The sequence below is a fragment of the Centruroides vittatus genome, unplaced genomic scaffold, assembly GCF_030686945.1.
Source record: "Centruroides vittatus isolate TY-2023 unplaced genomic scaffold, ASM3068694v2 contig_1422, whole genome shotgun sequence".
NCBI lineage: Eukaryota > Metazoa > Arthropoda > Arachnida > Scorpiones > Buthidae > Centruroides > Centruroides vittatus.
In genome coordinates this window covers 789,397-815,870 of record NW_027120892.1, presented here as the reverse complement: position 1 = coordinate 815,870, position 26,474 = coordinate 789,397, and the positions used below count along the sequence as shown (strand labels likewise).

The following is a 26,474-nucleotide window of genomic DNA, read 5'->3' as shown; positions in this document are numbered from 1 at the left end:
TATACAAAACGGGTCTAGACACACTGATGAAATAATAAAAATGAAATACTGCAAGATAATAGTATAACTATCAATTGTTGCTCCTTTTCCATAATTATATTATGGAAAAGTGCCATTTGCAACATTTACAAAAAAAAAAAAAAAAAAAATTTCAAAAGGGTAATGGTTTCTTTATTCTTAAGAAATATAAAATTACTTTATATTCCTGACCTTTTAACAGTAAAAAAAATTATTGCTTTTTTTTATTCATTTTAATTCAGAAATATGAAAATAATTTAATCCACTTAAAAGATTTTCAAAAAAAAATTTTAATCTCAAAACTCATCTCATAATTAAGTGTTGCAATAATACATTGTTAGAAAATTTTAACAATCTCAGCTATTCCTGTAATATTTGATCATTTGATTACTTATGAAGATAATCCATTTAAATATTTTTAAAAGTTAAGTTTACTTTAACTCTGTTAAATAAAAAAAGATTTTAATTCAACAATGTATCAGATTTAGAGTATAAAAGTAAAAATAATAAGAATTTCTGAATTATAATTGTCAAAATAATAACCATTTCTAGGAATCAACATACATACTTAATGTAGAACTTTTTGTATCAAAAATATCCATTTATAGTAACTAATGCTTTGATTTATACCAAATTGAAATGAATTGAAAATTTTGATTTTAAAGGTTTTACTATATAAATTAGAACAAATTCAATTCTTAAAGAACAAAATAAATAATGACATACTTAGCAAAGCAGATATTTTTATATAATGTTTGACCTATTTACAACCTATCAAATTGTAACATATAATCAAGAATTTAAAGTAAATCAGTTGTAAAGTAAGTATTCATTCTAACCTGTCTGACCTCAATTGACAAAATATCTATTTCCACTAAAACAATATTACTAACAACAATTATACTTAGTTAAAAAAAAATGAAAACATTTGATAAAAATGAAGTTTCATTACTAGCTATTTTGTGATTTGAATGCCATTTCCAAAGCCATGCTTCTCTCATACAGCTCAATAACTTCATATTCATTTTTCTTCAGCACTTATTCTAATTCATCTGATGTGTTTTAAACACTTTCTGAATGTGTTGTAAATAATGGATTGAAACAATTCATTATACTTTTGACAAAGTTTACAGTCAAAACTGTAAAAAAACCTATAGTATAAAATAAATATAATTTTTATTTTTCTTTCAAAAGAATGCTAGATCTTTTACTTAAAACGTTTTGCACATACTGAATGGCATTCATTATTATATTTTGTTGAGTAAAATTCCTGTTGGTATACAAAAGATACAGTGAAAGTTTTAACAAATGAACTATATTAATAGATGTCTGATGCATAAATGAAATATATACAGCTAAAAATTAAAATTACAATCCTTAGTTTTTATTATTTGCTGATTAAATTTGAATTTGAAAATTACAGTTGAATAATTTAGTTTCAATATTTTTGTTATTTGAATGAAGTCATTATTATTATTGTATTCCCACTAAGAAGATTCTTTAACTATAATATTTTAATAAAAAATGCATGCTTTTTCAAACAAATACATTGTAAAAGAAAGTATTTTGTAATTAAAATGCACATCAGACATTTGTTTACCCACATGAAGTAAACAATCCATCTAAATATATCTTAAAATGATATTCCCTATTTAAAAGACTGAGGAAAACAATTTTGTTTTTGAACTTTATTAAACTGTGAAGTGTTTATCACAAAGTTATGATTTAGCTTATATTATGATTTCTTTGAATTATAATTTATCACTAAGTAAAACCAATCATAAAAATACAGATTAAAAGTCCACTATTCTGTATAAAAGCTCATAATTTAACAGACAAACTAATTTATAATCAAAAATTACTTAAACCTAATTTTCAGCATGATTGATTTAATTTAGAAATTATCTTTAAGTTCTTGTTATTTCAGAGATTTTCAAAACAAACTAATTAAGTTTTAAATGTATTAAAATCTTGTAATAAAAAATTTATAATCAGCAATTTAACTGATTTAGTAAAATCAAAAAACATTAAAATTATTCCACAGAAACTTCTAACAACTTAATAAATTTAAATTTTTTAAAAAGTTAGTGATTGTAATAAAAATACTAATGGAGACATACAAATAATTGAAGATACTCATATAATCAAGAAAGTTAATAACAATAAAAATAATAAAATACATTTAAAAAAGTGAAAATAGTGAATAGATTTACAGAGTCAAAACTTAATGTTTTTTTCTATTTAAAAATCTATATTTTTACTTAGTTTATATAATTCATAAGCAGATTTCAATAACAACAAAAATTAACATAGTAAAGACTGTTAACCAGCACTGTTATTAATATATGATAGAGTACATTAGCTTATCATTGTGGATAAATATTAACAGAAATGAAATGATAAAAAAGAGTTATCAGTCTCACTTACAGAAAAATAATGAAATAAAAGCATAGTTTAGGATGTTAAATTTTATAGACAGATAGTAGATGAAATGGTTTGATCACTTTGGTCAATTATCAAGTTACCATATATTGCCTTGATAGGAAGACAATGAATTTAGAGCAGAGAAAGCCCTTGCAAAAGATAGGTAGCTGGCATTGTCAACATCCTGAGGCAGTAAACACTAACTAACAAGGAACAGCACAGTTGACACATGCTAATAAACTTTAGCTCTTCTTGATATCACAAGGTAAAAGAAAACAGAGAAAAATAAGAAGAGAAAAAATTTATATAACAAAATTTATATATTTTGTATTCATTACGCAATATAAGACTTTTTTAACGACACCAGATAAGTTTTCTGTAATCAATATCATAGAACCCTAATTATCCAGGACAAACCTATGAGTGAGCACACTACTTTTTATACTGTAATTTATAAAAGAAAGTTTAAAATGATAACTTCCATTACAAAATAATTTGTTCTTGTAACTTTTTATCATTTAACTTCAATGTGAAACAAATTACATACATTAAATTATGACAACAATAACACACATTTTTTTTCTTAAACCATTGTAAATAATGCTATTTGTATAATAAAATGATGTAAAAATTTTTGTTGTTATATGTGATTAAATTTACTAAGGTATAAAAGGAGGCTTAAAAGTGATATACCATATAAATCTTTTCTGTTCATAATTTTTAATGTAAAATAACTGTGGCCATCTGTTTTATCTGAGTTTTTGGTCATCTAAGGTAGCATCAGTTCACAATACTTCAGGGTTCTACAGTATAAAGTTATTTGATAGATCTTGAAATATTTCATATATTATAAAATAATTTGTGAATGATGCAAGTTCATACATTAATGATAAGTGACTATAATAACATAAACTAACTGATAATTTAAGCTTTGAAATCTCAGGAAAACAGTATCCATGGAAACTTTAAATACATTGTGTGCTCAAGAGATTAATTAATAAATGATAAAACTATTTGATCAAATAAGTTAATGTAATAATGATAAAATCTTTTACTTATTAGTTTATATCTTATAAAACTGACATATATAAGCAAATAAATTATTATTATATTCTTTGAAAATTAATTATGAATTCATATTTTTCATTAAATAATTAGAATTAATTTTGTTATAATAGTGATTATTGATGATAAATAACTGTAAAATATTTCTGTACCCTTTGTGATTATTTATTCATTGAAAAAACTAAAATCATTATTAATGTTAAAAACTTCAAGTCACAGTGAAAATTGTTTTCAATGAATATAAATGGACTTGAAATATAAGGTGCAAATTTCTTTTCTTCTCAACTCACATCCTTTTTTTGTTTCAACTAACTCTTTTGTTTTAAGATGCTTGTAAAAGGCCAATCTAGCCACAGTGTCTTTTGAAAATAAATAAATAATAAATAAATTTAATTAATTAAGTATTTCCCCTCATTTGATTTCAGTTTTACATATTAGATAAAATTTAAATAAATTCAAAAAATAAATCCCTTTTTTTTTCCTACATATTTTTCTTTACTTCTGTTTATTTTTATCATCATAATTTTAGTTTCAGCAAAATTTTATTCTAATATTAACTATAGAGTTGCTTAGATAAATACTTCTTTGGGTATTTTAAAACAATATAGAATTATTTTTTTATATCCTTTATGAAATTTAGTTCTAATCAGTTACTTAAAAAAAATTGTAATTTGTGTGTACTACAAATGAAAAAAAGTTACAAAAATACTTGTTTTATAGAACATTATTGAATAGCTTTTAATATTTGTTTAAATACCAAAGTATTTTATTTACATAAAAATTTCTTCTTTGAAACCGTGTTTTGTTGATTGTTGGACTATGAACCCAAAGTTGAGTTTTAATTAAACACTTGGCTTTATTTCCATCTTTATTTAGTTGATAGTCAACATTATCATATTTGATCTGCTATGCATACAAGGTTTAAACTCAGACGACACATGTATCTTATTTTTTATAAACAGAGTAATTTCTTTTACACACAATATTTATATCTGTTGTACTGTACATAATCTTTTGCTTATTTTATGATATCCAGTTATCACAATATCTAGAAGATGTAGACTATAGTTGTATTCATATTACGGAATCTCATTATATGTCCGGAATCACTTATTATATTCTGTAATATGAATACAACTATAGTCTACATCTTCTAGATATTGTGATAACTGGATATCATAAAATAAGCAAAAGATTATGTACAGTACAACAGATATAAATATTGTGTGTAAAAGAAATTACTCTGTTTATAAAAAATAAGATACATGTGTCGTCTGAGTTTAAACCTTGTATGCATAGCAGATCAAATATGATAATGTTGACTATCAACTAAATAAAGATGGAAATAAAGCCAAGTGTTTAATTAAAACTCAACTTTGGGTTCATACATAAAAATGATAAATTTAAATATATTTTCAAAATTCAAAATTTTATAAAACTATTATTTCTTTATTTATTTGTATAAATAACTTATAATTATTAATTATACTAACTAAACAGTAATGAATAATTCTATGTAATTAAATAAAATTACCTTTCATATTGTGCTTTGAGTTTATTTCAACTTTTAAATTAAAAAAATTTCTTTTCTTATTATGAAACTTTTCCTTGCAATTGACTTCTTAAATTAATAATTGAGAACTGTTTGGCCAATTCAGTTGCTTCTTCTAATGCTCCAATAGTTATTAACATTTGTGCAAACTCTTTGATGATGTCTCTAATTTATACATTTTAAAACAAATAATTATTTATAAAAACTGAATACTATAATAGGACATTTTAAATACTTACTTAAAATGTACTTCATCTTGACTTTGGGCAAACTGTTTTAAAAGACGAGCAAACATCTGTAATTGAGGTAATGTTTTACTTCCTTTTAACTGAGAAAACCAAGCTCTTGGCAAAGTTGATACAATCTAAAAAAAATTGTAAACAGGTGATATTTTAGTTATTATAATTTTAAAAAAATTAAAATACGTTCATAGATAATTCCAAAAATTAACAGAATTTTATTCTCAATTGAAATGAAATGAAATTAAAAATAAAATATACCGTTCGACACTTGTCAACTGTATCTTTCTGCATCTGTGAATTCTGCAGTGCAAGAAGAAGATATCTATTTAATAAACAGTTGAAAGCCAAATCTTGCAAAGATTGTTCTGATAATATTCCATGCCAACTTAAAATATTTCTTAAAAGCTACAAGAACAAATTTTATAAATATATTTCAGTTTTATAATACTGAATTTAAGTATATTTTTTTAAAATTAAGATATAAAAATTTATTTACTTTTACACATGACCAGAACTGTCGTTGAAAAAATGTCACTGCACCTAATGTTCTATTCTCCAATAATCTACATTTGATAAAAGCATAAAATAAATTTTATTTTAAAGTTAACTTATTACTTAATAATACAAGGTTTGTTCAATAAGTATTGGGACTGTTTTTTCCTGCCAATGGAAAGAGGTGAAAGGCGGTCTTTGTAGGCAGAATAGGTGGTGGGGGATGTAAATGTAAGCTACGAGACCCAGCTCAGTTGTCTCCGAGCCTTTATGTAGATCATGCCTGAAGTAAAAGTATGTTTAGTACTTGCATTGAGAGTCAAGATTCAGCAAATCCTTAAGCAGTGTTTTGCTATCAAATTTTGCATTAAATTGAACAAACTCACTACAGAGACTTTTGATATGATCTGTGAAGCTTATAAGAACGAAGCCCTGTCCAGATTGCATGTTTTTGAGTGGCATAAAAAATTTAAAGATGGCCGGGAAGATGTCGAAGACAAACAACACACTGGATGACCAACAAATCAAGAGTGAAATCAATGGACATTGTCTTCTTTGATGCTACAGGTGTGGGCCACAAGGAGTTTGTGCCTGGCTGGACAAACAGTGAATGGTAAATTTTACACAGAAATGCTCAAACATTTGAGGATTAGGGTCCACTGCATCCAAAGGGAGACTGCCAATACCTGGATACTCCATCATGACAATCACCATGTCCAGATGTGGCTCCCACAACTTTTTTTTGTTCCCTCGGATCAAACTAAGCCTGAAAGGAAATCGTTTTGGGACGATTGAGGCAGTCAAAGTGGCTTCAAGGGAGTGCTTGAACAGCCTTGAGGTTGCCGACTTACAGGGAGTGTATGAAGACTGGAAAAAGCCCTGGCAGCAGTGTGTTGATGCAGGAGAGACATATTTTGAAGATTATTCAGATTATATGACTGACTGTACATATATCTTCAATAAATTTCTTTTTGTGACTTCAGTCCCAATACTTATTGGACAAACCCTGTATAAATTTACATAAGCATGAAAGTTTAAAAATAAATTATAAATTTGACTTACTCTCTTGGGTAAAGTGGTATAAAAACATCTTCATCTAATGTCCTATAAATTCTTGTTATAACAGCATGTAAATATTCCTAGTTTAAAAATTAGTATAAATTATAAATATACACATGCATACATATGTGCATACAAACACACACACAAAATATTCAAATATTTAACACAAAATTCTTTAACATTTAATATTATGCTTTAACTTTGATCTGATATAAAAAGCCTTGCAATTTGTTAATCTTTAAAGAAAAATCAATGAAACATTGCTTTCTATTGTCTGTACAAATGCTCTGAAAATAATCCTTTATACTTTTATGGAATTGGAAAAGCTAAGTTTTTCTATGATTTACATTTGTTTATCATTTATTAGCAATGTTTGCATATGTTGTAGAACTTTTACATATAAATTGGTGAGCAAAGTTCAGTTTTTAATAAAACAATCTAATGTTAATAGATCACAATTGAAAAATATAAGTATAATAAAATAAACTGGCCTTAATTCTAGAAGGTAAATCTATCCTCCTACTCAAGCTTCTAGAACAATTATAACATCTCAGAAAATAAACTTTCAATAATAAATGAACACAATGTATACAGCTTAGACTGAATTTGGGTATGGTTATGGTCCAAGTATTATCTCTCCTCCTTTGTCAACCTCATAAAAACTAAATTCAGTGAATTGTATTTTATTTATTGTTAGTATAGCTTGCCTCTTTCGTTTTGTTTTTACACCCACTTGTTATAATAATTGCAGCAATCTTTAAGCTTATTATAGTTACATTGCCAAAATATGCATATTTTCTTATTAATTTTATTGTAATGCAAAAATACAGAACACCCAAGTTTCTAGCTTTTACATCTATACTTCCTCATATTTGGGTTGCAACAACATGATTTATGTAATTCCATCTGTCTCATTGGTTCTGTATTTTGGAGAACACTTTGTTAAATTAATGTAATCATTTTACTGAAAAATATTTGAACTTTCCATCTCTGGAAGGTTTCTACCTACAGATAAAATTTAAGTGACTATAATGCAAGGCAGATGGAAGATCTGGAGTTGTAGAATAGATTTATGTTTAAATGGTATGCGGCATATATTTTTGGAGAGAATGCACAATGTGTTTTCCTTTAACCTTCAGGTATGTTTGCAGATGAAGTACTGTTTTTCTTTTCATTCAGCATCTTGACAGATGGCAATAAAGTCAGTGATCCCTGTGTTCTCTAACAAAAAAACATGGTGAGTGACTAACTACTGCTTTTATTGGAGTACGTGGTCATTCAGACATTAGCACTTTCAGATTCATTGGTCAAATATCTTTGGAGGTGATCGGTGAGTCTGAGGGTATAGGGTATGAAAGAGAATGTACTGTACATAAGCAACTGTGTTCAGTGGAAGCAAATGCCAGTTACTACAGGACCAAGTGATCGCCAGGGCTGGTTTGCAGCTACTAGTAGTAATTAAATACTAAAATTAATTAAAGTAATTATTGATGGCAGCAGCGGACTAACCAGAATTAAACCTGGTGATTGTCTGGTTTCATCGTAAAGTATCGAGCTTTGAGATGTTTATATAGGCCAGTTACTAGTTTGAAATATGACATTTCACTTGCAAAATACATGGAGGTTCAAACATGTCTGTTGAGCATTGTCTTTGAAACTGTGTGCTGTATATTATTCGAAGATAAGCTTATACAATTCTAGATTTTAAATGCTCCATATCTTTCACAGTCAAGCACAGTCAAGATACCTTTAAATTTAATACTGAAGGTCAAATAAAGGTACAAAGGCTTAACAGCTTTAAGCAATTGATTACATGTTATTGCCTATTACATTATATTTTTGTAATATAATGTAATATATTACATTTATATTCATGTGAGACCGCAGATTTTAGCGGGAAATTTTGTGTAAATGAAAGAAAACTTTCATTCTTTTCTCACAAATTAGTGTAAACAATCCCCGAGAGAAACGGAGCAGAGGTCTCCGGAACTATCAACAATTCGGTGGGAAAGTTGACACTTGGCTGTCAAGAATTTGCAAGTCATCGTCAACAACCGACAGCTTCCCACACTAACTCTATAAAAGCATGCGCCACCGGAAACTTAGGGCGCTCGCATAGGAAGTTATTATTGTACTTGTGTCAGTCTCCATGCCCAGGAACGAAGTCCCGTCGGAGAGGACCTACGAGAAACTCTTCCACATCGTCAGCGACCGCCATACATTGAATTATATCATCCAATCTCACACCAGAGGTATTTTGTTAGGACTTTTGTAAACTCTCTCTCCCGCAACGGCATTAGGCTTAACGCATAGCCGTCTTAGTTGGAATCTGTAAACTTGCATATACTGTAGTTGCATTCAAGTGTATGTTAACCGCATTTAATCTCAGTCTATAGTAGAATAGCCTTGTAACCCATTTTGTAGTAATCTAGTTAATCAATAAATGTTTTATTTGTTAACCTGTCTCCTGTCAATCAAAGACGCCTGTCGACTTACCGACGCACCTCCCCACTCACTTTTTGCCCTCTTAGCCATCCGAAACGACAACAAGATCGGGTTTTGTCAACCCGTGCAGTGTAAGTGGTCAGCGAGGATAAACCCCTGACCCTCTGCTTATCTCACATTCAGGTTCTAGTTTTTGCAGGTTTTTCTGTATAATACAAATTGATTAACTGACAAATTAGTTTTTCAATTAACTTTTATACATTATTTAGTAAATCTAACTTTGCATCTGCTTTTATAATTGAAATTTTTCTTTCAAATTTTAAAAGAAATTTCAAAACTAATAACAGCATTCCAATGGTTATAAGTTATAGTGGAACACAGAAAAAAATTTAAATGATAATTATCAAATACAAATAACATAAAAGTAATATTTTTTCATAAAATGGATAATATACTATTAAAGTAATGCTGATATTCCCTTTGTTTCAATCAAGTGTGATCAATTAGGAAATCTATAAATTACTTTTGTGGATGCATTGTCTTCTGTCTTGTATTTTTATGTTAAAACAATCATTATCAAATGGGAACATGATTTTGCTCATATAAAGATAAAGATGAAAAACATTCAATTCCACAAAATATTTACATACTTAATAAAAATTGGTTTATATTTTAATTCTTTTTGCCTTTATGTCCTTACTTTATTGATTTCTTTTCTATCTTTGTCTACATTGAAATATCATTGTTGGGTATAATATTGTTATCTTTAAAGTAAGTTTTTTAAAAATTTGTTATAGAATAGTATTGTAAACCTGCTGAAGAGGGGCCTTTGGGTCCAAAACACAGAAACAGTGTACAGGTGAAAATAAAGTTATTTTAATTTTTCTGAATAAGATCTCCTCTATTTGCTAAATAGAAACTACACCAGTGTAATAAGTTCTACTAATAGACAAAGTCCAATGAAAACAAAGATACAAAAGAAATTAATAGTTCATATTCTTCCATTTTTATTCTCTATTTGGTTCTACAATGATATAAACTGATAACAACATTACAAAATTAGATTATATTATAGTAGTGAGTCTATTAATTATTCAATTATTATAATAGAAAGATTAATACAAAATATCATTTCCATAGGGATTATTTGACAGGAAATAAAAAATCTCAATTTTTATAAGATAATTAACTTACTTGAGTATTTTTGCTTTTTCCATTAATATTAGGGTAATCTTCAATAATTCGTTTTGTAAGATTAACTAACTGCAATGTCTGACAAGTGGAAACAGGATCCCATATTTCACGTGCTATAACTAAATAAAATATTCAGCATTGTAAGTTCAGAATATTTTTAACAACAAAATTTAAGTTAGTTATTAATTTATTGAATTTTTGAGAGCATAGTGATATCAAAAAATTTTAACTTATTTAAACAAACCCATATTAAATTTCTTTCCAATTTTCAAAATAATAAAAACTTTGAGACAATTACTTTCTTCCAACAGCATTCGTATATGAAAATCCAACATTTATATTTGTTATATAAATAAATGTTAAAACAATGCATTATTGTAGTGATCTGAATATTAACAGAAACACTTATTTTCTAAAATTTACATTTCAGTTATAACAATTATAACAATAAACAAACAAAAATATAATGTAATAGGCAATAACATGTAATTAACTGCAGTTAAAATTTGAGTGAGACAGATTTTGGAACAGTTAGTTATATGAGAATAAATAATAGGTTTTTAATTAAATTAATGAAAAATAATAGTAAAGAATGTGTGTAAATTTTTGGAAATTTAGAATAAGAACACAAGAATTGTTTTCAGAGCATTAAAAAAGTTTTAATATTCATTCTTTTTTTTTTCATATGAACAGTAACTTATTTAATAACACTGTGTTAATAAATTTTTTTGTTTATTTTATAGAGTTTGTCAAATAGTTTTAGTGAAGAACTAGCATGATAGCAAAAAAACTATAACTTTCTAAATAATTCCATAAATATTTCATTAAAATTTAATATTTCAAAGAAAAATTTCTCTTTAGAAGACCTAAAGAAAATGATAATTTCCTCATTGAAAAAAAATGTGATTATTTATACAACTTTGTGGCCACTTTCCTATAAGCCTAGAAGTTTGGCAATGGTTTTTAGAATGTCGAGCATGATTCCATTGACTTTCCAAACGCCATTGCCTAACTTCTAGACTTACAGGACAGCAGCGCTGAATGTCCGACGTACACGTTTTTGCATTGAAAACTTCGGCCTCAACCTCGCTAATAAAATCCATCTTAAAAACTTCCACTACCTTCTTACACACTAAAAACATTAATCATTTCATAAACCTTAATAAATTAACTTTATAGTGTCACATGATTAAGCAATGTGTTTTAGTGTGTAAGGAGAAAGTGGAAGTTTTTAAGATAAATTTTATTGTATAGTTCCATAGTATAAAATGATCATAAGGTATGTTAAAGGGAAGAAGCATCAAAATATTGACATAAAATAATATTGTCAGATAATACACAATAACTAAACATGTCTTTGTTCACTAAAGATGAAATAAAACATTTGTACTTTAAATAAAGGGTCCAGGAAAAACGTATGACTATACATAATAAGAATTTTATGCCTATATATTAAAGCTCAAAAATATTTCTAGTTTTATTCAATATTTTGAAAGTTCAATTCAACTATTATATAAATTGTTCTTAAATAAATTTATAAAATCAAAAGTAAGCAAATTATAGATTGAATCATGTTACATAAAACACATTACATAATTTGCTTAAAATACTAAATTTAAATTTCAAAACTAACCTGTTAATTTAGGAAGAACTACTTTTTCAACAATACTTGGTATAAGATTAAGATCAGGATCATCTGAATCTATATCTTCTAAATTTTCATTATTACAACTGTAGAATATTAAAACTTCATACCATTTCATTTGTTCAAAATCAGCTCCACTCTATAAAATAAAATTGAATATCATCATAATCATCAGTTTTTAACAAATTTTCCAATCAATGGCATTCAAGATAATTTACAAATAAGAAAATTTTTTTATTTAAGAATGTTTTCTTTAAATAAAAAAGTTTATAATCTACATTATAAGGAAAATTAACTAGAAAATGCTTCATTTTGCAAAAGAAAAATAATTAAAATATAATTTTTTTAAATCATCTTTTATCTTAATTTATAATAAACTATATAATTTTTATTTTTAACATTTTATTAACAAAATTATTGTTTTATATTCTTTTATAAAATATAATTAAAAAATTAATCAAAATGTTTAAATGAATGAAATCTTTGGCAACAAATCATATAAACAATATGGTGTAAATTTTTCATATTAGAGTTTATAAGACTGTTATTGTTTTTTATAAGGTATGTCAATTTATCTATCCTACATGACAAATTTAAACTTTTTCTTGAATGTTCAATTTATTGGTAGTATCTTTCTGCTTCACTGGTAGTACTGGGACTCAAAAAAATAATGAATTAGGAACATTCATGCTCCACCATAATGACATTATCATTTTTTGTGAATGGAAAGATTTTTAAATACATTATGAATATTCATTTTTGTTGATTTGCTGAGCAGATCAAATTGCAGTTGCACAATAATTTAATAATGCCATTGTTCATCATTATGACAATGTGATCATAGAATAAATTTTAATTATATCAAAGAAGTAATTAACATTCAGTTATTACAATACATTTTTTCCAATTAGTACAGAATAAACCTATTTATCCAACCATTTCATTTTTGAAGCATCTTTACCAATTGCAGTTAGATGACACAAAATGGCTAAGCAATGAATGCCAATTTTAGCCACAAATTCTTGCAAAGTTTGGTATGAGCTTTCTTCCACCATAAATTTCAAAATGATATTATCTACAGAAATTCTATCCTATGATACATTTTTTGATTGAAAAACCTCAGAATGAAAAGTTTAAAACCATCACCATACTGTTTGTTCATTTATAGTAGTTTCTCCAAATACTCTGTTCATGATGAAGGACTCAAAACAATTTCATTTTAAAAAGTAATCCTAATTCTATTTTCTATCTATTATTAGTAAAAATTAAACTTCAAAACATGTATCTAACGCTTTTCTAAGTATTTCTACTCAAAAATTAAGTAGATTTAAAGTATTTTAAGTATTGGTAGACCTCTTATTTTACATACAAACTGTTTCAACATATAATGTACTGTGCTCAGTGCGTTTTACCTGTCAATGTGTCAGTCATCTTGTTTTTCCAGTGGATTTTAGTAGCGTTTGCGCCAGCAGACTGAGAGGTTATTTGTGAAAAACTGTTCTTTTTATTATGTGAGTAGCATCTTTTATTGTTTTTTAGTTAATTTGTAATTAGTAGGTACTTGAATTTATTGCACTAATGTAGGTTTTTTCTCTTTAAAGGTATTTATGACAGACTATAGTGATTATGTCTCTATCTAAAGAAAGTTTTTTGTCAAACATAAAAAAAAGATAGAGATGCAACATCAGTGTGGAGTCATTTTTTGGTCACTAAACATAGCAAAACAGCACAGTGTAAATACTGCCCAGCTATATTAAAAAACCTTAGGAGGGTGAACCAAATGACTACACACTTATCTTTCAACCAAACATGGAAAAAAAGTTATTACTGTAAGGCTGTCCTCATCAACTAGCCAAAGTGGCAATGGTGAAGAACCACTGCCATTGAAGCAAAAACATAGCTCACTTGAGGACTTTTTTGTTAAAACTGAAACTTTAAATGACATTTTAGCTCCGAATGACAGCCTTAGATGGCTTTTGTTTTAGTGTCTTTGTATCCTCAAAAGATTTGAGAGCATTGCTATTACCACAAGGGTATTCAGATTTAGCAAAAGATGCTTCAACAGTTCGTAACCGTATAGTCAATTATAGCTAAGAATTAGAAAGCATATAAAAGCTGAATTAACCGCTTTAAAAAATGAAGGCCAGTGCTTTAGTTTAAGTTTTGATGAATGGACATCGACTTCTAATAAAAGCTATATGAACATAAATATTCATTCAGAGAAAAAGTTTTGGAGTTTAGGCCTTATTCATATCAATGTATCTTTGAAGGAAGAGATGTGTTGATGTTTTAAAAGAGCACCTTTCTCAATTTGATATTTCACTGGACAGCGAAATTGTGGCAATCATAACCAATGGTCCAAATGTTGTGCTCGAAGTCAGAAAACTTGTCTATGCAGAGCGCCAACTTTGTTTTGCTTGTAGCATTCACTTAGCCATTTGCGATTTACTTTATAAAAAAGTGTGAGCCCGCAGGTTTTGAGGGTGTAAATTTTTGAGGTTAAGGGATTCATGACCCACAAGTTCCCGTGGAAGTCGATCAGATGTTGATTTCCGTGTCAATTACACATCGACAAGATCGGAAGGAAGAAACCCAAGTCAACGCACGTCAGCTAATTAGTCATCGATTGTTTAACCCTTTCCCAGCCAGGGTACCGATCTATTGTTACCCTAATTGTTTAGCAAAACAGCCAGGGTACCGATTGATCATTACCCTGTTAACAATTGATTTTTATAAAATTTATCGACAACAGATGTCAGCGCTTGACAGCATCATCTTGTTTATCGTCTGTTTCACATATTTTTGTCCAGGTGGTGTTTTGTTGACTTAAAAAATTTTAATTATCAGTTTTTTTTTTCTTAATTTTTCATTTTCTGATAATTTTTTATTCCATTTTTAGCATATTCATGCAATAATATTACTATAATAAGTTCATTAATGCTATAATAAGTTTATTCAGCTATAATATGTTAATGCATTACAAATATTCAAGTTATGACCTTCAGTTCTGATATTTTATATATTTTTTTAATTTTTTCTTAAATCTAAAATATCAGCAAATGTTACATCTATTGCTACTGGTAATCATATGTTTATTACAAAAATATATAATCTTGTTTGATATGAAATGAATAAAGTATATTAGTTCATTATATTAGTTGAAAGCAGAATAAAGTTCAGATTTCAAACAAATGTTTGATATAATGTGCGATAATTTCATAACAAATAAATGTACAGTACATGCATAAATGTTATATCAAATTGTACAGAACAATATTCTACGTCCTTCTGGCTCAGTGACAATAAGAATGAAGTAACCAGACAATGTTAATTTTGACAAAAAGTAACAAATTTTCAAGTTTGAATGTCAGTTATCATATATTATTTTTTTTCTCATAAATTTTTCAAACAAACTTTATGGATAAATGTCGTATTTAAAACTAACTATATTGATAAATATATGTGATTTTTTTCATATGAATAAAATAATAATTTAATTTTTGGTAAATTTTTAAAATAATATTGCCTGATTCACCTATTTTGCCCTTGGCCGTTTTACAAAATAAGGGGGCGTGGCAAACGGCAGGCTAAGGGTTAATGACAGGTTGGCTCGGTGCCAACAATGAGCATATATATTAAAAAAAAAAAAAAAAAAAAAAAAAAAACAATTATCTCTGGAAGGAGCGCAATCGTTCCAGGAAGGTCTGAGTCCAGCATCTCCCATCCTGGATTCTGTCTGAGAAAGAAACAGGTAGAAGACATAAGACTGATTCCAGCTTCCATAGTCCAGAAGATCATCGCATACTGTCATTGGATCGCATATTAAGGTATACCCACGTGCAATAACCTTTGTAAACTCTCTCCCTCTAGAAGTTAGGCACGTGACAAACTTACTAGTTAGATCACGGTTGGCAACAGATATATGATATCCATATTTAAGCATTAATCAGCATTAAGCATCAATTACTCTTTATTATATGTGTATTAGCTTTTGTTATATAATAAACTTTATTTTATTTGTCAAACCTGTCTCCTGTCACTCTAAGGACACCTGTCGACTTACTGACACACTTCCCCACTCACTTTTTGCTCTCCTAGCCATTCAACGACCATGAGGTTGGGTTTTACCAACCCGTGCAGATTAAGTGGTCAGTAGGGATCAACCCCTGGCCCCCTGCTTATCTCACAAAATTATACTCTGTATATCAGATGTTTCATAAAATGAGTCCACTGAGCTCCATGATGCAGACTCAGATGATGATGACAAAGATCTTGAATCAGGATTAGCCCTTCAAGAAAGAGAAAATTGCCAAATTTGACGAACGATTTGAAGAACATCAAGGATGTAATAAAAAAAGTTTGCAAAGTAGTTCTTATTTTCAAAAGAGTGTCATTGAAGAATGATACTATTCTTCAAAAATATATGAAGATAGAGCATGTAAAAGGGCTAAGTTTACTGCTTGATTGCAAAACCAGATGGAACAGCCTCTGCAGTACGCTCAAGCGTTTTGCTTTTTTGAAACTTAGCGTCAGAAAAGCACTTATAGATTTGAATAATCCATGCAATTGGAAGAGTCCGAGTTCAAACTCATCGATGAAATCATTAAAGTCTTGGCTCCAGTAAAATTAACTGTAGAAACACTCTGTAGCACTGATGCAAATTTATGCACAGCTGATGCTGACCTTAAGTTTCTTTTTAAGCAGTTAAATGACAATAGCTTTAATTTGGCTTTTAAATTCAAGATACATTTACAAAAGCACCTGAAAGTTTGCCAAAGAAATGAGTTGAGTGACATTTTATGCTATCTACAAAACCTTCATAGTGATAATTTGGCTGACAATGATGAAATAAAGTGTACATTTTCAAGTCCGAGCAAAGTCCTGATAAAAAACCAGATTGTTTCATTAATTGTGAGATTAAATGATAAAAAGAAATGATGTAGAGGAAAAATGAAATATACAAGTTGAGCCTACAAATACAGAAAAAAGTGATTTGATGCTCAAAGAAAAGCTTCAGCTGGAAATAGAAAACAGCATGAAAATGATGTCTCCTGAAGCATTAAATGATGATGAAAACAATTTTGGAAAATGACTTTTCCAAATTTGTTAAGAAAGAAATGAACCTTTATGAGTCTTCAAATCCTACTCGAAACTATAACCTAGAGCAGGCTTACACATATTTACTAATGATTCCTGCAACATCCATCGAACCTAAATGCACTTTCTCAGCAGCTGCATATATGTGGAACAAATTGAGAAGCAGACTTGGTGATGACACACCAGATGCATTGTTATTTCTCAGATCATATTTTCACAATTCAAATTAGAATGTTCCTATTAGATTAGTTTTCTTTATATTTAAGAAAAATGTGACTGATTAATATTATTTATAAAAATTTTTTGCTAAGAAACTTACTTTACTACCTACTTACTAGGTTGTTACATGAAAGTCATCTATTTAGTTGATGTTAAGAGAGATTTTTGTTAATTTTCAACGTTTATCTGCTTAAAGGTTATCCATTACATAAAGGTTTTTTTTCAAAATATCTAAGTTTAAAGAGATCTCAATGATGCTTGAAAAAGAATAACTTTAACATGAAGACTGAGTGATTTTAAGTCTGGTTAGTCTGACTCCAAGTCTGATTAGTTAGAGTGATTAGATTAGGTATGTGTATATCGTAAAATACATTGATTTTTGTCTAAATTTTGATCTGTTGATTAAGGAGCTCATTTCTGTAAGATTTTCTTACTTTTTATTAACCCTCAATACCGAAATAATCCTGGGATCGACTAAGTATAATTCTGAAAACCTGGGATTAGAAATAAGGGCTGAGATCGAATTCCCTACTACTACAACTACAACTAATGTCAATAACTGCTAATTGTTTCATTGTACTGTAAAAACTTTCTTTCTGATTTTAAGTTGGTCAAATTACAATGTTATTATTTTAGTGTACTTGGAAAAATGTTTTCTTTAACAACTAGTTTCGTTAGATCTGATTAATTTTATTTTTTAGTCACAGTTTAACTGGCATGCCAGTAACCCCAGAGTTTCCGGCATGCTGGTCTCCCCTGGTTATGTGGGATGTTGGTCAATCCATGAAAATACAGTATTTATTCAGTACAAGATTTCTTTAAACATTATTGTTTTGTATTTTCAAAGAAAACAGTATCTGACAATTAAAAAAAATTATGAAAATAATGACAATTTAAAATTTGTTTTAGTCACTTACCTCTAAAGGATTCCACTTCACTAATTCTGCACGTACAAAAGGAGATAGTACTTTTGGTAAACAAAGAGAGACATATGCATCTTTATAACTGGTTAACTGTTCATTTTTCCACCTCTCAAAATTAGATTTGACACCTTGAACAGTTCCAAATTCATCTATCACATCTTCAAATATCTCATCTACTTGCTCAAAAAGTGCTTCTAAGGAGAAAAAGAAAAAACTATTAAATGGCATAGCATAACTAATAAATGTTTAAGCCGTAATAAATGTTTGTTCTATTGACTAAAATTATCAGCTTTGTTTAATTTATGAATCCAGTCTAAGGTAGATAAATTGGAATCATCTGAGAATTTTAATATTTAGAATTTCTTACAATAAATAATTAAAAATAGAGCAAAATAATTTCATTTCATTACATTTTTATAACCAAAAGACAGGAAAGTTTAATAAATTAATATGGTTAGGCTTAACTATTAGAGGACTAATGATGACTATGAACCCTATACATGAGAATAATAATAATACAGTAGAACCTTGATTATCCGGATTGTTCAAAATAAACAAAAATTTTACAAATTTGCTGATTTGCACTTGGCGATTGCGACACTGTTTATGTACATGATGGAATGCACGACTTTTTTTGTCCCTACAACGTCTCACCCGGCATAGTGGTCCTAAACTTTTTAATACATTTTGCGTCATAATAAAAATATAACATAACATACATATTTATAAATAATTTATATTCAAATTACATCATTTCTATGGCCAAGGGCAGTGTAAGGCATGGGCGACGTGGGCCACCGCCTATGGCCTTGCGCCTTGAAGGTTTATGCATTACTTAAAAGCCATGAATGTGACGAAAAAATTTTACTCGTCATAAAACGATAAATAGTTTGCATTTTTATGAATAAAAATTTGACAGTTTCAACTGCTTTTTATTTTATAAAATCCGTCTTCTTGTGCCACCAGAGGGCCTTTAAACAATAGGCAGTGTTAGTGCTGGTCATTAGTAGTCCAAATTCAAAACGAACATTTGTTTCTTGAAAATTTGATTACAATTTAAATACAGTACAGTATTATTTTTCGATTATCCAGATTTTTCCTTATCTGGACTACCTTCATCCCAATTGGTCCGGATAATCGAGGTTCTACTGTAATATAATATGGCCTGATGATATAAACCAAGAGATTTGCGACCTGTTTTACTTGTTAACTCCTTTTCAAAATTAGATTTAATTCACCAACATTGTTCTAGCAATACAAAATACAATAATAAAACCATACAATACAAAATAAAAACAAATTAAAAAATTGATAAAACAAAAAAATTAAAAAAACAAATAAGAATATATTTTTTATTTATTTAAACAAATTAAAGTTTAAAATTGCATGTATTATTTAATCAAAATTGATATATCTTTAAATAAAATACAATTTTGTTATTATACATAATTATTTTTATTATACAGTAAAACCTGCCTAAACAGAACCTGAATAAAATGGAAAACTGCCTAAATAGAAAAAAAATTTTTGGAACAAAGTGGTGTTATATGTTAAATTTTACTATAAGCCAGTCTAACTACTCTAACAAGAAAATGAAAGAATGGACACTGGTACAAAGAACATGTCTTAATCTGAATAAAGTAAAAGAATAACCTCCAGATATATCTGGAGATGATTCTTTTACTTTTCCTTATTTGCTCACAAGTGGAGGTGATATTTCCTTATAATGGTCATTGATCGTGACAAAGCATATTCCAAGATTTGAATTTGAATCTTTTCAGAGATAAGAAGCTTGCCTGACAAGAAGACAAACAGACACAATGTCTTTGTTAATATTGATATTTGTTGGAATTAACCAGGAAAGAATCAAATACTTTTAAGGGTCTGAAACTTTCAAGAACTGGATGAATTTCCAAGAACAGAATTTTCATGAACAAGCAATGAATATAGTTTGTTGAAGAAAAGAAAATAAGGTAACCTGTTGCCAATTTTTCTTACATAGACAATGGAGAAGTTAGTAACTAACTACTACTGAGTATTCAAAAACAAACTGATTAATATTGTTGGTAATTAGAGAGATTTAAGTTAATGATTAATTACAGTACAGTCAACTCACATTAATGCAAATTGCTAGGAAAACAGTTGTTAGTTTGCTTTATTGAAAATTTGTAATAATAATTTTCTAGGTGAAGGTCAAGGCTGTATAATTTTTTAAAACTCTTTCGGCCCTGTGGGCACTAATCTCTTTTTAAAACTCTTTCGACCCTGGATCTCTTTCAGCAAGCCCATTATGGGTTCAGCCAGGTCCACAATGGAGCAGCCGAGTATTGACGGATGGGGTCCAACATATCCAGACAGACTATCACCTGAAAAATTCTTGAGGCTTTTTCGACCAGTCTGGATTTGATCCTAGGTCCCCAGAGCGGTAGGCTGCCACCTTGACCACTTGGTCACCGAGCCATTACCTGTATAATTTAGAGTTAAGGCTTAATAGGCAATCAAAATCTCTAAATTATAATATTTTGAATTAATTTACTAAATAAAGTTAAATTTATTTATAAAAAACAAATTAATGTTCTAAATGATTTTCAAATCAAACAAAATGAGGAGGACATAGCATTTGCCATTTAAGCATGAAGCACAAAGCCAAAAGAAATCTGCAATTTTTTCTGTTGGAAACTGTTTGAAAAAGTAGAATATATATATATTTTTTCATTCATGAATGTTATCTTTAGATATTCATCCGTATCCCTTTCAAGCTGCAGATAGCGGTGTATAGTGTCTACTGCATCTGTTGCACCCTTGAAAGAAGGCTTAGATGACTAAACATCACTGTCAATGTTGCTTTCATTTATTTTATCTTTCACTTTCATCAAGTAATATCCTGACTGGTCCTGACACTATTGTTCAGTCTCTGATGTATGAGTTTGTTAATGGCGGCATGCATGCAGCCAAAAAGTAGCCAAATCACCCAACTTCTTTTTCTGGTGCCAGAAGAGTAAAAACGAAGCCAAATTTGGTCCAAAGTAGTCAATGTCCTCCCTGATATGCAAACTAGTATGTTTACATGGGACTAGCATTCCTTAAAGTCCCTAAGGGCCCCATGGAAACTAGCATTCATTTAAATTTAAATTCCTTAAACTTTAACTCCCATTTTCTGAGTATAGTAGAATGTTTGAACCAGATGTTTGAATTGCTTTACAATCAAAGGTCAAACCCATCTTTACTTACTAGAAGAAAATAAATTTTACTGAAAATGGTACACTTTTTATTGTTCACTTCAAAAAGTGTAAAAAGCAACCATAATTGGAAATTGAGTTATTTGTTGGGCATTGTGAAAGTAATTTACAGTTTGGTTTACAAATCCTGGCAAAATTTTCATTTGCTTTATTACATGAAAATTAACATTGTGACAATGACAACATTTGCCTTATTAGTATTCATTTTAAGGTGAGTCGACTGTATTAAAATTCTTTCAGAAGTCAGATCAGAGAATAATTTGGTCTCTGTAATATTGTAATGCAATTTGAATTTCCAACAGTAGAGCAAGTTACTAATGTTTGTTCTTGTTATCGTGTGAGCTCATAAGGATCACATCAAAGAACTTGGTGTTTGAATACCTAACATAAGTTCTCAGGAATGATGAGAACTTTTAAGAATTGAATAGGTCTCAATTCTTGCATTAGAATACTCTATCTATAGTTGGAATCACTTTGGATTAAACCTAGTAACAAAGTTTGGAACTGTGTGATTCCAGTTTACACAAGTTTTACTGTATTTTTAAATATAAAATTTTCACCAACCACCTAAACAACAACTAGTATTTATTGACTCCTCAAGAGTCATTAGTGAGTAGATTAGAAATGTCTGATATACAGCTTCAGCTGAGTACATCAAAGAATTTTATGGTAAACAATTTCTTAATTCATATCTGTAATTATTTATATCAAATTAATTTTATATAAATAATATCTAAATAATATCAATATAATAAAGAATTTTAAATATTTTTATCTTAAAAAAATTATATCAGACAAGATTATTTTTATACAAATATATGCCAAATTTCAAACTAAATTAATGAATTTTTATTAAGTATTTGAACAATCAAAATTATACTGAAATTTTAATAAAATATAACACACAAAATTATGCATGTAATATTTTAATAAAGTTTATCACTAAATTAATTAAATAATCAAGTAATTATAAATATAAAATTAGTAATAATCAAATGAAGTAAAAGTAATGTTAAATATAATAATAATAATTATACAGTATAACGTATGAATAGCTGACATCGTCAGGACCAAGGAGTTTGTCCACTATTCCAAGGTACTGTATATGAGGCAATATTGTATTTTAGCCTGATCATTATAAAGTGAACAGTACAATGGATTACAAAAACATCAAATTTGTATTAAGAAAGTTAAAATACCAATAAGTATACACAGCATATATAATTAAAATATATATACAGTATATTATTTATCTTTTCAGCTATAAAAAAAATCACATTTTAATTGAATTCTAAATAGTAAACAGATTGTACAGGATACTTTAATTAATTATTAATTAATCAAAAACAATCTGAATGAAAGTAACAAAAAAAAAAATGAAACTGTTATTATGAAGAACAGAAGGGTGGACAAAGGTAAGTTTTGGTGACAAGAGTTTGAATTCAAGTTATGAAGGCAATTTGCTAGCCACTTCAAGGAGAAAAAATATAATCAGTATTCTTGCATTTATAACATCATTTATGATCTAAGCAACTAATAAAAATCAATATAGTGATTTGTCTACTTTGTAGTTATCAAGTAGATGTAATTTTTCAAACATTTTGCTTTTTTCAATAAATGATTTACAGTAGAGAGTCGTTAATCTGAACCCCGGTAATCCGAATCGCCGGTTATCCGAACGATTTTCAGTCGGACTGTGTCGTGCTGAATCAAACGTTTTTGATACTAGATTTACTTCTAAAGTATAATTTTCATGTTTTTATATATTCTTCAATATATTTATTTTGTTTGTACATGTACAAAATAAAGAAATAATTTTTAACAATACAATAGCCTCGACTATTATTATAAAAATTTTCGTTAGGCTTAAAATCAACGAAAATTCAACATGAAGCGACACGCAATGGAGAAAAATTTGAACATCGGACAGGTTAATATATTTTTTCGTACATAATCGGTTATCCGAACAAATCACTAATCAGAACAACCCGTCCCCAATTGATTCGAATTAACGACTCTCTACTGTATTAAAAATTACACTTAAGCCACCAGATAGCTGCTACAACCATAAATTGTCATAAATATGAGAAAACTGAAATATCTTCATATACTTTAAAGTAGTCAGCGAATTGCATTTGTAGCACAACCTTTGAACTGTCACCACATAAATACTGTTATTATAACCTTAAAACTGTTTCTTTTTCATTACTACTGTACTACAGTTCTTTTTGAAGGAATGAATAACTTCAGAAAAGTTTCTCAGTGCCATAAGCTTAATTCCAACAATAAGACAGAAGTTTAATAACATTAATATGTATGATGATAAATAGTGATTGAGAACTTAACCAGATTATTGTTTTCTCAGAAATAAAGAATATTGTTCAACTTTTTACAACCTGCTCCTCCCCTATTCCTATTTTAAGCCAGTCTTTATTTGACTCCTATGATTGAAATTCGTCCTCTGAAAGCATATTTGAACTGATTCTTTGTGTTAGTTTTAAAATATTCCATATGTAATTGAAACTTTCAGAATATTGACAGTGAAATTTTGTGTTTTTGTAATGTAGGTTGTGAATGATGATGTATGTTATTTAGAGTGTCTGCTATTTAGAAATGAATATAATAGATGTTCTATTTGAAGGTGGGGATTGTAAAAATGTCCATTGACTAGAGGTGTCCGCTGTTTGGGAGTGTCCATTAATGGAGGTTTCACTGTACCAATAAAATCTAAGAAAATGTTATAAAAAAAAAATGCAATTTTAACATCTATTAATGTCACAACTAAAACACAGTTTTAATTATAATGGCTAATGGTATTTTTTTAAAATTAAAAATTTGAAGAAAGTAAGTTGTCTTCTTTCTATCATGTCCAATCATCAGAAAACAATAACAGTCTTTCTATACAGAGGCCTTATTGTAGGATATGCCTCTGCATAATTATATGAAACAGTTGAAAAATGTTCACTGATGATAAGCCAATTAAAAATAGCCATGTAACGAATATTCGGTTACTACCCGGTATTCGGCCTATTTTTCGCTATTCAACCGAATACTGAATATTTAAATCACTATTCGGCCGAATACCAAATATTTAATCACTATTCGGCCGAATACCAAATACCTAAAACAGGAGTAAGAAATAACAAAAACACAGTAAATTAATCATTTTGGTAACTTTAATTAATGCTGAAATGCTGAACATTAAATTATCATTATTAAGGTTAGAAAGAAATAGCATATAACTCTAGTATTAAATTTTTTCGTAATTAAATAATATTATGGCCTTTATCTCGCCTGATATCTTATGGCATTGATGGCGTGTAGGTTAGAATGTATCGGGCATTAATGTTATTGTTTAGTTAATTATGTTATATTCATATTCGCGTATATTTTAATATTTTTTATGATATTTTAAAATGATTTACGGAAAGTTTTATTGAAACTTATCGTATTTAATGAAAGAATTATTTATTTATTTCTAAAGATGAGTAACTAATATATAACTTATTTTATATATAAAGCAAAGAATGAGCATTTCTCATTATATACAAAAGATAACATTTGAAATCATGTTAATTTTAAAAATATTGACAAAAACAATAGCAACAAAATATCACAAAACTTCACAAATACAAGTAGAAACCCCCCAATAATATAGTTGAACTGCTCCACAATTGGGGAGAAACTAGACCATATGTCCCCACTAAAGTATATCATTAGGGTACTATTCAGTCTATAAATACATAGTAAAAACAAAATTTTAGTGCTTAATTAAAGAGTTAAAAAGATCAATTGCAAATAAAATAACTTATAAGTTATAACTTTCATCTAAATACCAACAACTGCCGAATCATATCGGGCTATTTACGGCTATTACATAAATTATAAACCAATTTGGCACTAGAGGTAGACGTTAGACTCCATCTCATATTAACTTTAATAATAATAATTTAATTAATTAGTTAAAATAATTTAGACCTACTGGAAGAAAAAATCATAGTGACAGCGGGCCAATAGAGAGCAGGGTGCGCGATCCTTGCCATAATATGGCTTGCGTGCCAATTTTCGTACGTGCGTTAATCAAGCCGAATATTCGGCCATTAGGCCATGCTCCTGGTCGAATATACTATTCGTTACATCACTAATTAAAAAATATACTGTATATACAATTTTAATTAAAATGGTTGATGGTATTTTTTAAAAATTAAAAAATTTGTAGAAACTAAGTCATCTTATGTCATTTTAACTAAAATTGTTTTCTGATGATTGGATGTGGTGGAAAGAAGACAACATAGTTTCTTCAAACTTTTAATTTTTAAAACAGTTGTTAATCAGTGGGTGTAATTTTATCGACAAAATGAAAAATTTATTTACGGAAAGCATAATATATTACAATTAATACAAAGTATTAAAAGAATAAGCCAAGGACAATAGCTATGTATATAAAAAAATATTCACATATTTTGAAGAAACATTAAATCATTTTGAAGAAATGCTAAATCACTAATTTTAAACTAAACACTATTTTTATATACATAGTTATTGTCTTTGGCTTATTCTTTTGATACTTTATATTAACTGTAATATATTTTTTAAAAATAACTTAATTGACTGGGTTATCCCATAGGAACTATTTTTTAAATGGTTTTTACATACCAAGGCCTCAATAAAATGGTTGACTCCGACCATGGAGATTTTTTGTTCCTGAAGGTTTGAGAAGGACAAGAAATGAAGACTTAGCTTTTCTTCAAAATAATGATTGTTTTTTTTTTTCAAAATATGTGAATATTTTTATATACATAATTTATTGTAATTCAATAAATTTCTTGTTGAGTGTTGTAATTTGAATTATATTAT

At 28.3% G+C, this 26,474-nt stretch overlaps 1 protein-coding gene across 1 annotated transcript in view; it reads right to left on the bottom strand.

Moving 5' to 3' along the window:
- LOC136968257 (PAX3- and PAX7-binding protein 1) overlaps positions 1-26,474 on the bottom strand; it is a 101,377-nt gene that overhangs the window by 5,349 nt on the left and 69,554 nt on the right. The window contains exons 12-19 of the mRNA XM_067262244.1: positions 18,373-18,572; positions 12,128-12,278; positions 10,495-10,613; positions 6,856-6,932; positions 5,798-5,864; positions 5,560-5,706; positions 5,299-5,423; positions 5,042-5,224 (exon numbers count right to left, since the gene is read on the bottom strand). Coding sequence (XP_067118345.1) covers positions 5,101-5,224; positions 5,299-5,423; positions 5,560-5,706; positions 5,798-5,864; positions 6,856-6,932; positions 10,495-10,613; positions 12,128-12,278; positions 18,373-18,572 — 1,010 coding nt within the window. The 3' untranslated portion in view covers positions 5,042-5,100. The remainder of the gene's footprint in view (positions 1-5,041; positions 5,225-5,298; positions 5,424-5,559; positions 5,707-5,797; positions 5,865-6,855; positions 6,933-10,494; positions 10,614-12,127; positions 12,279-18,372; positions 18,573-26,474) is intronic.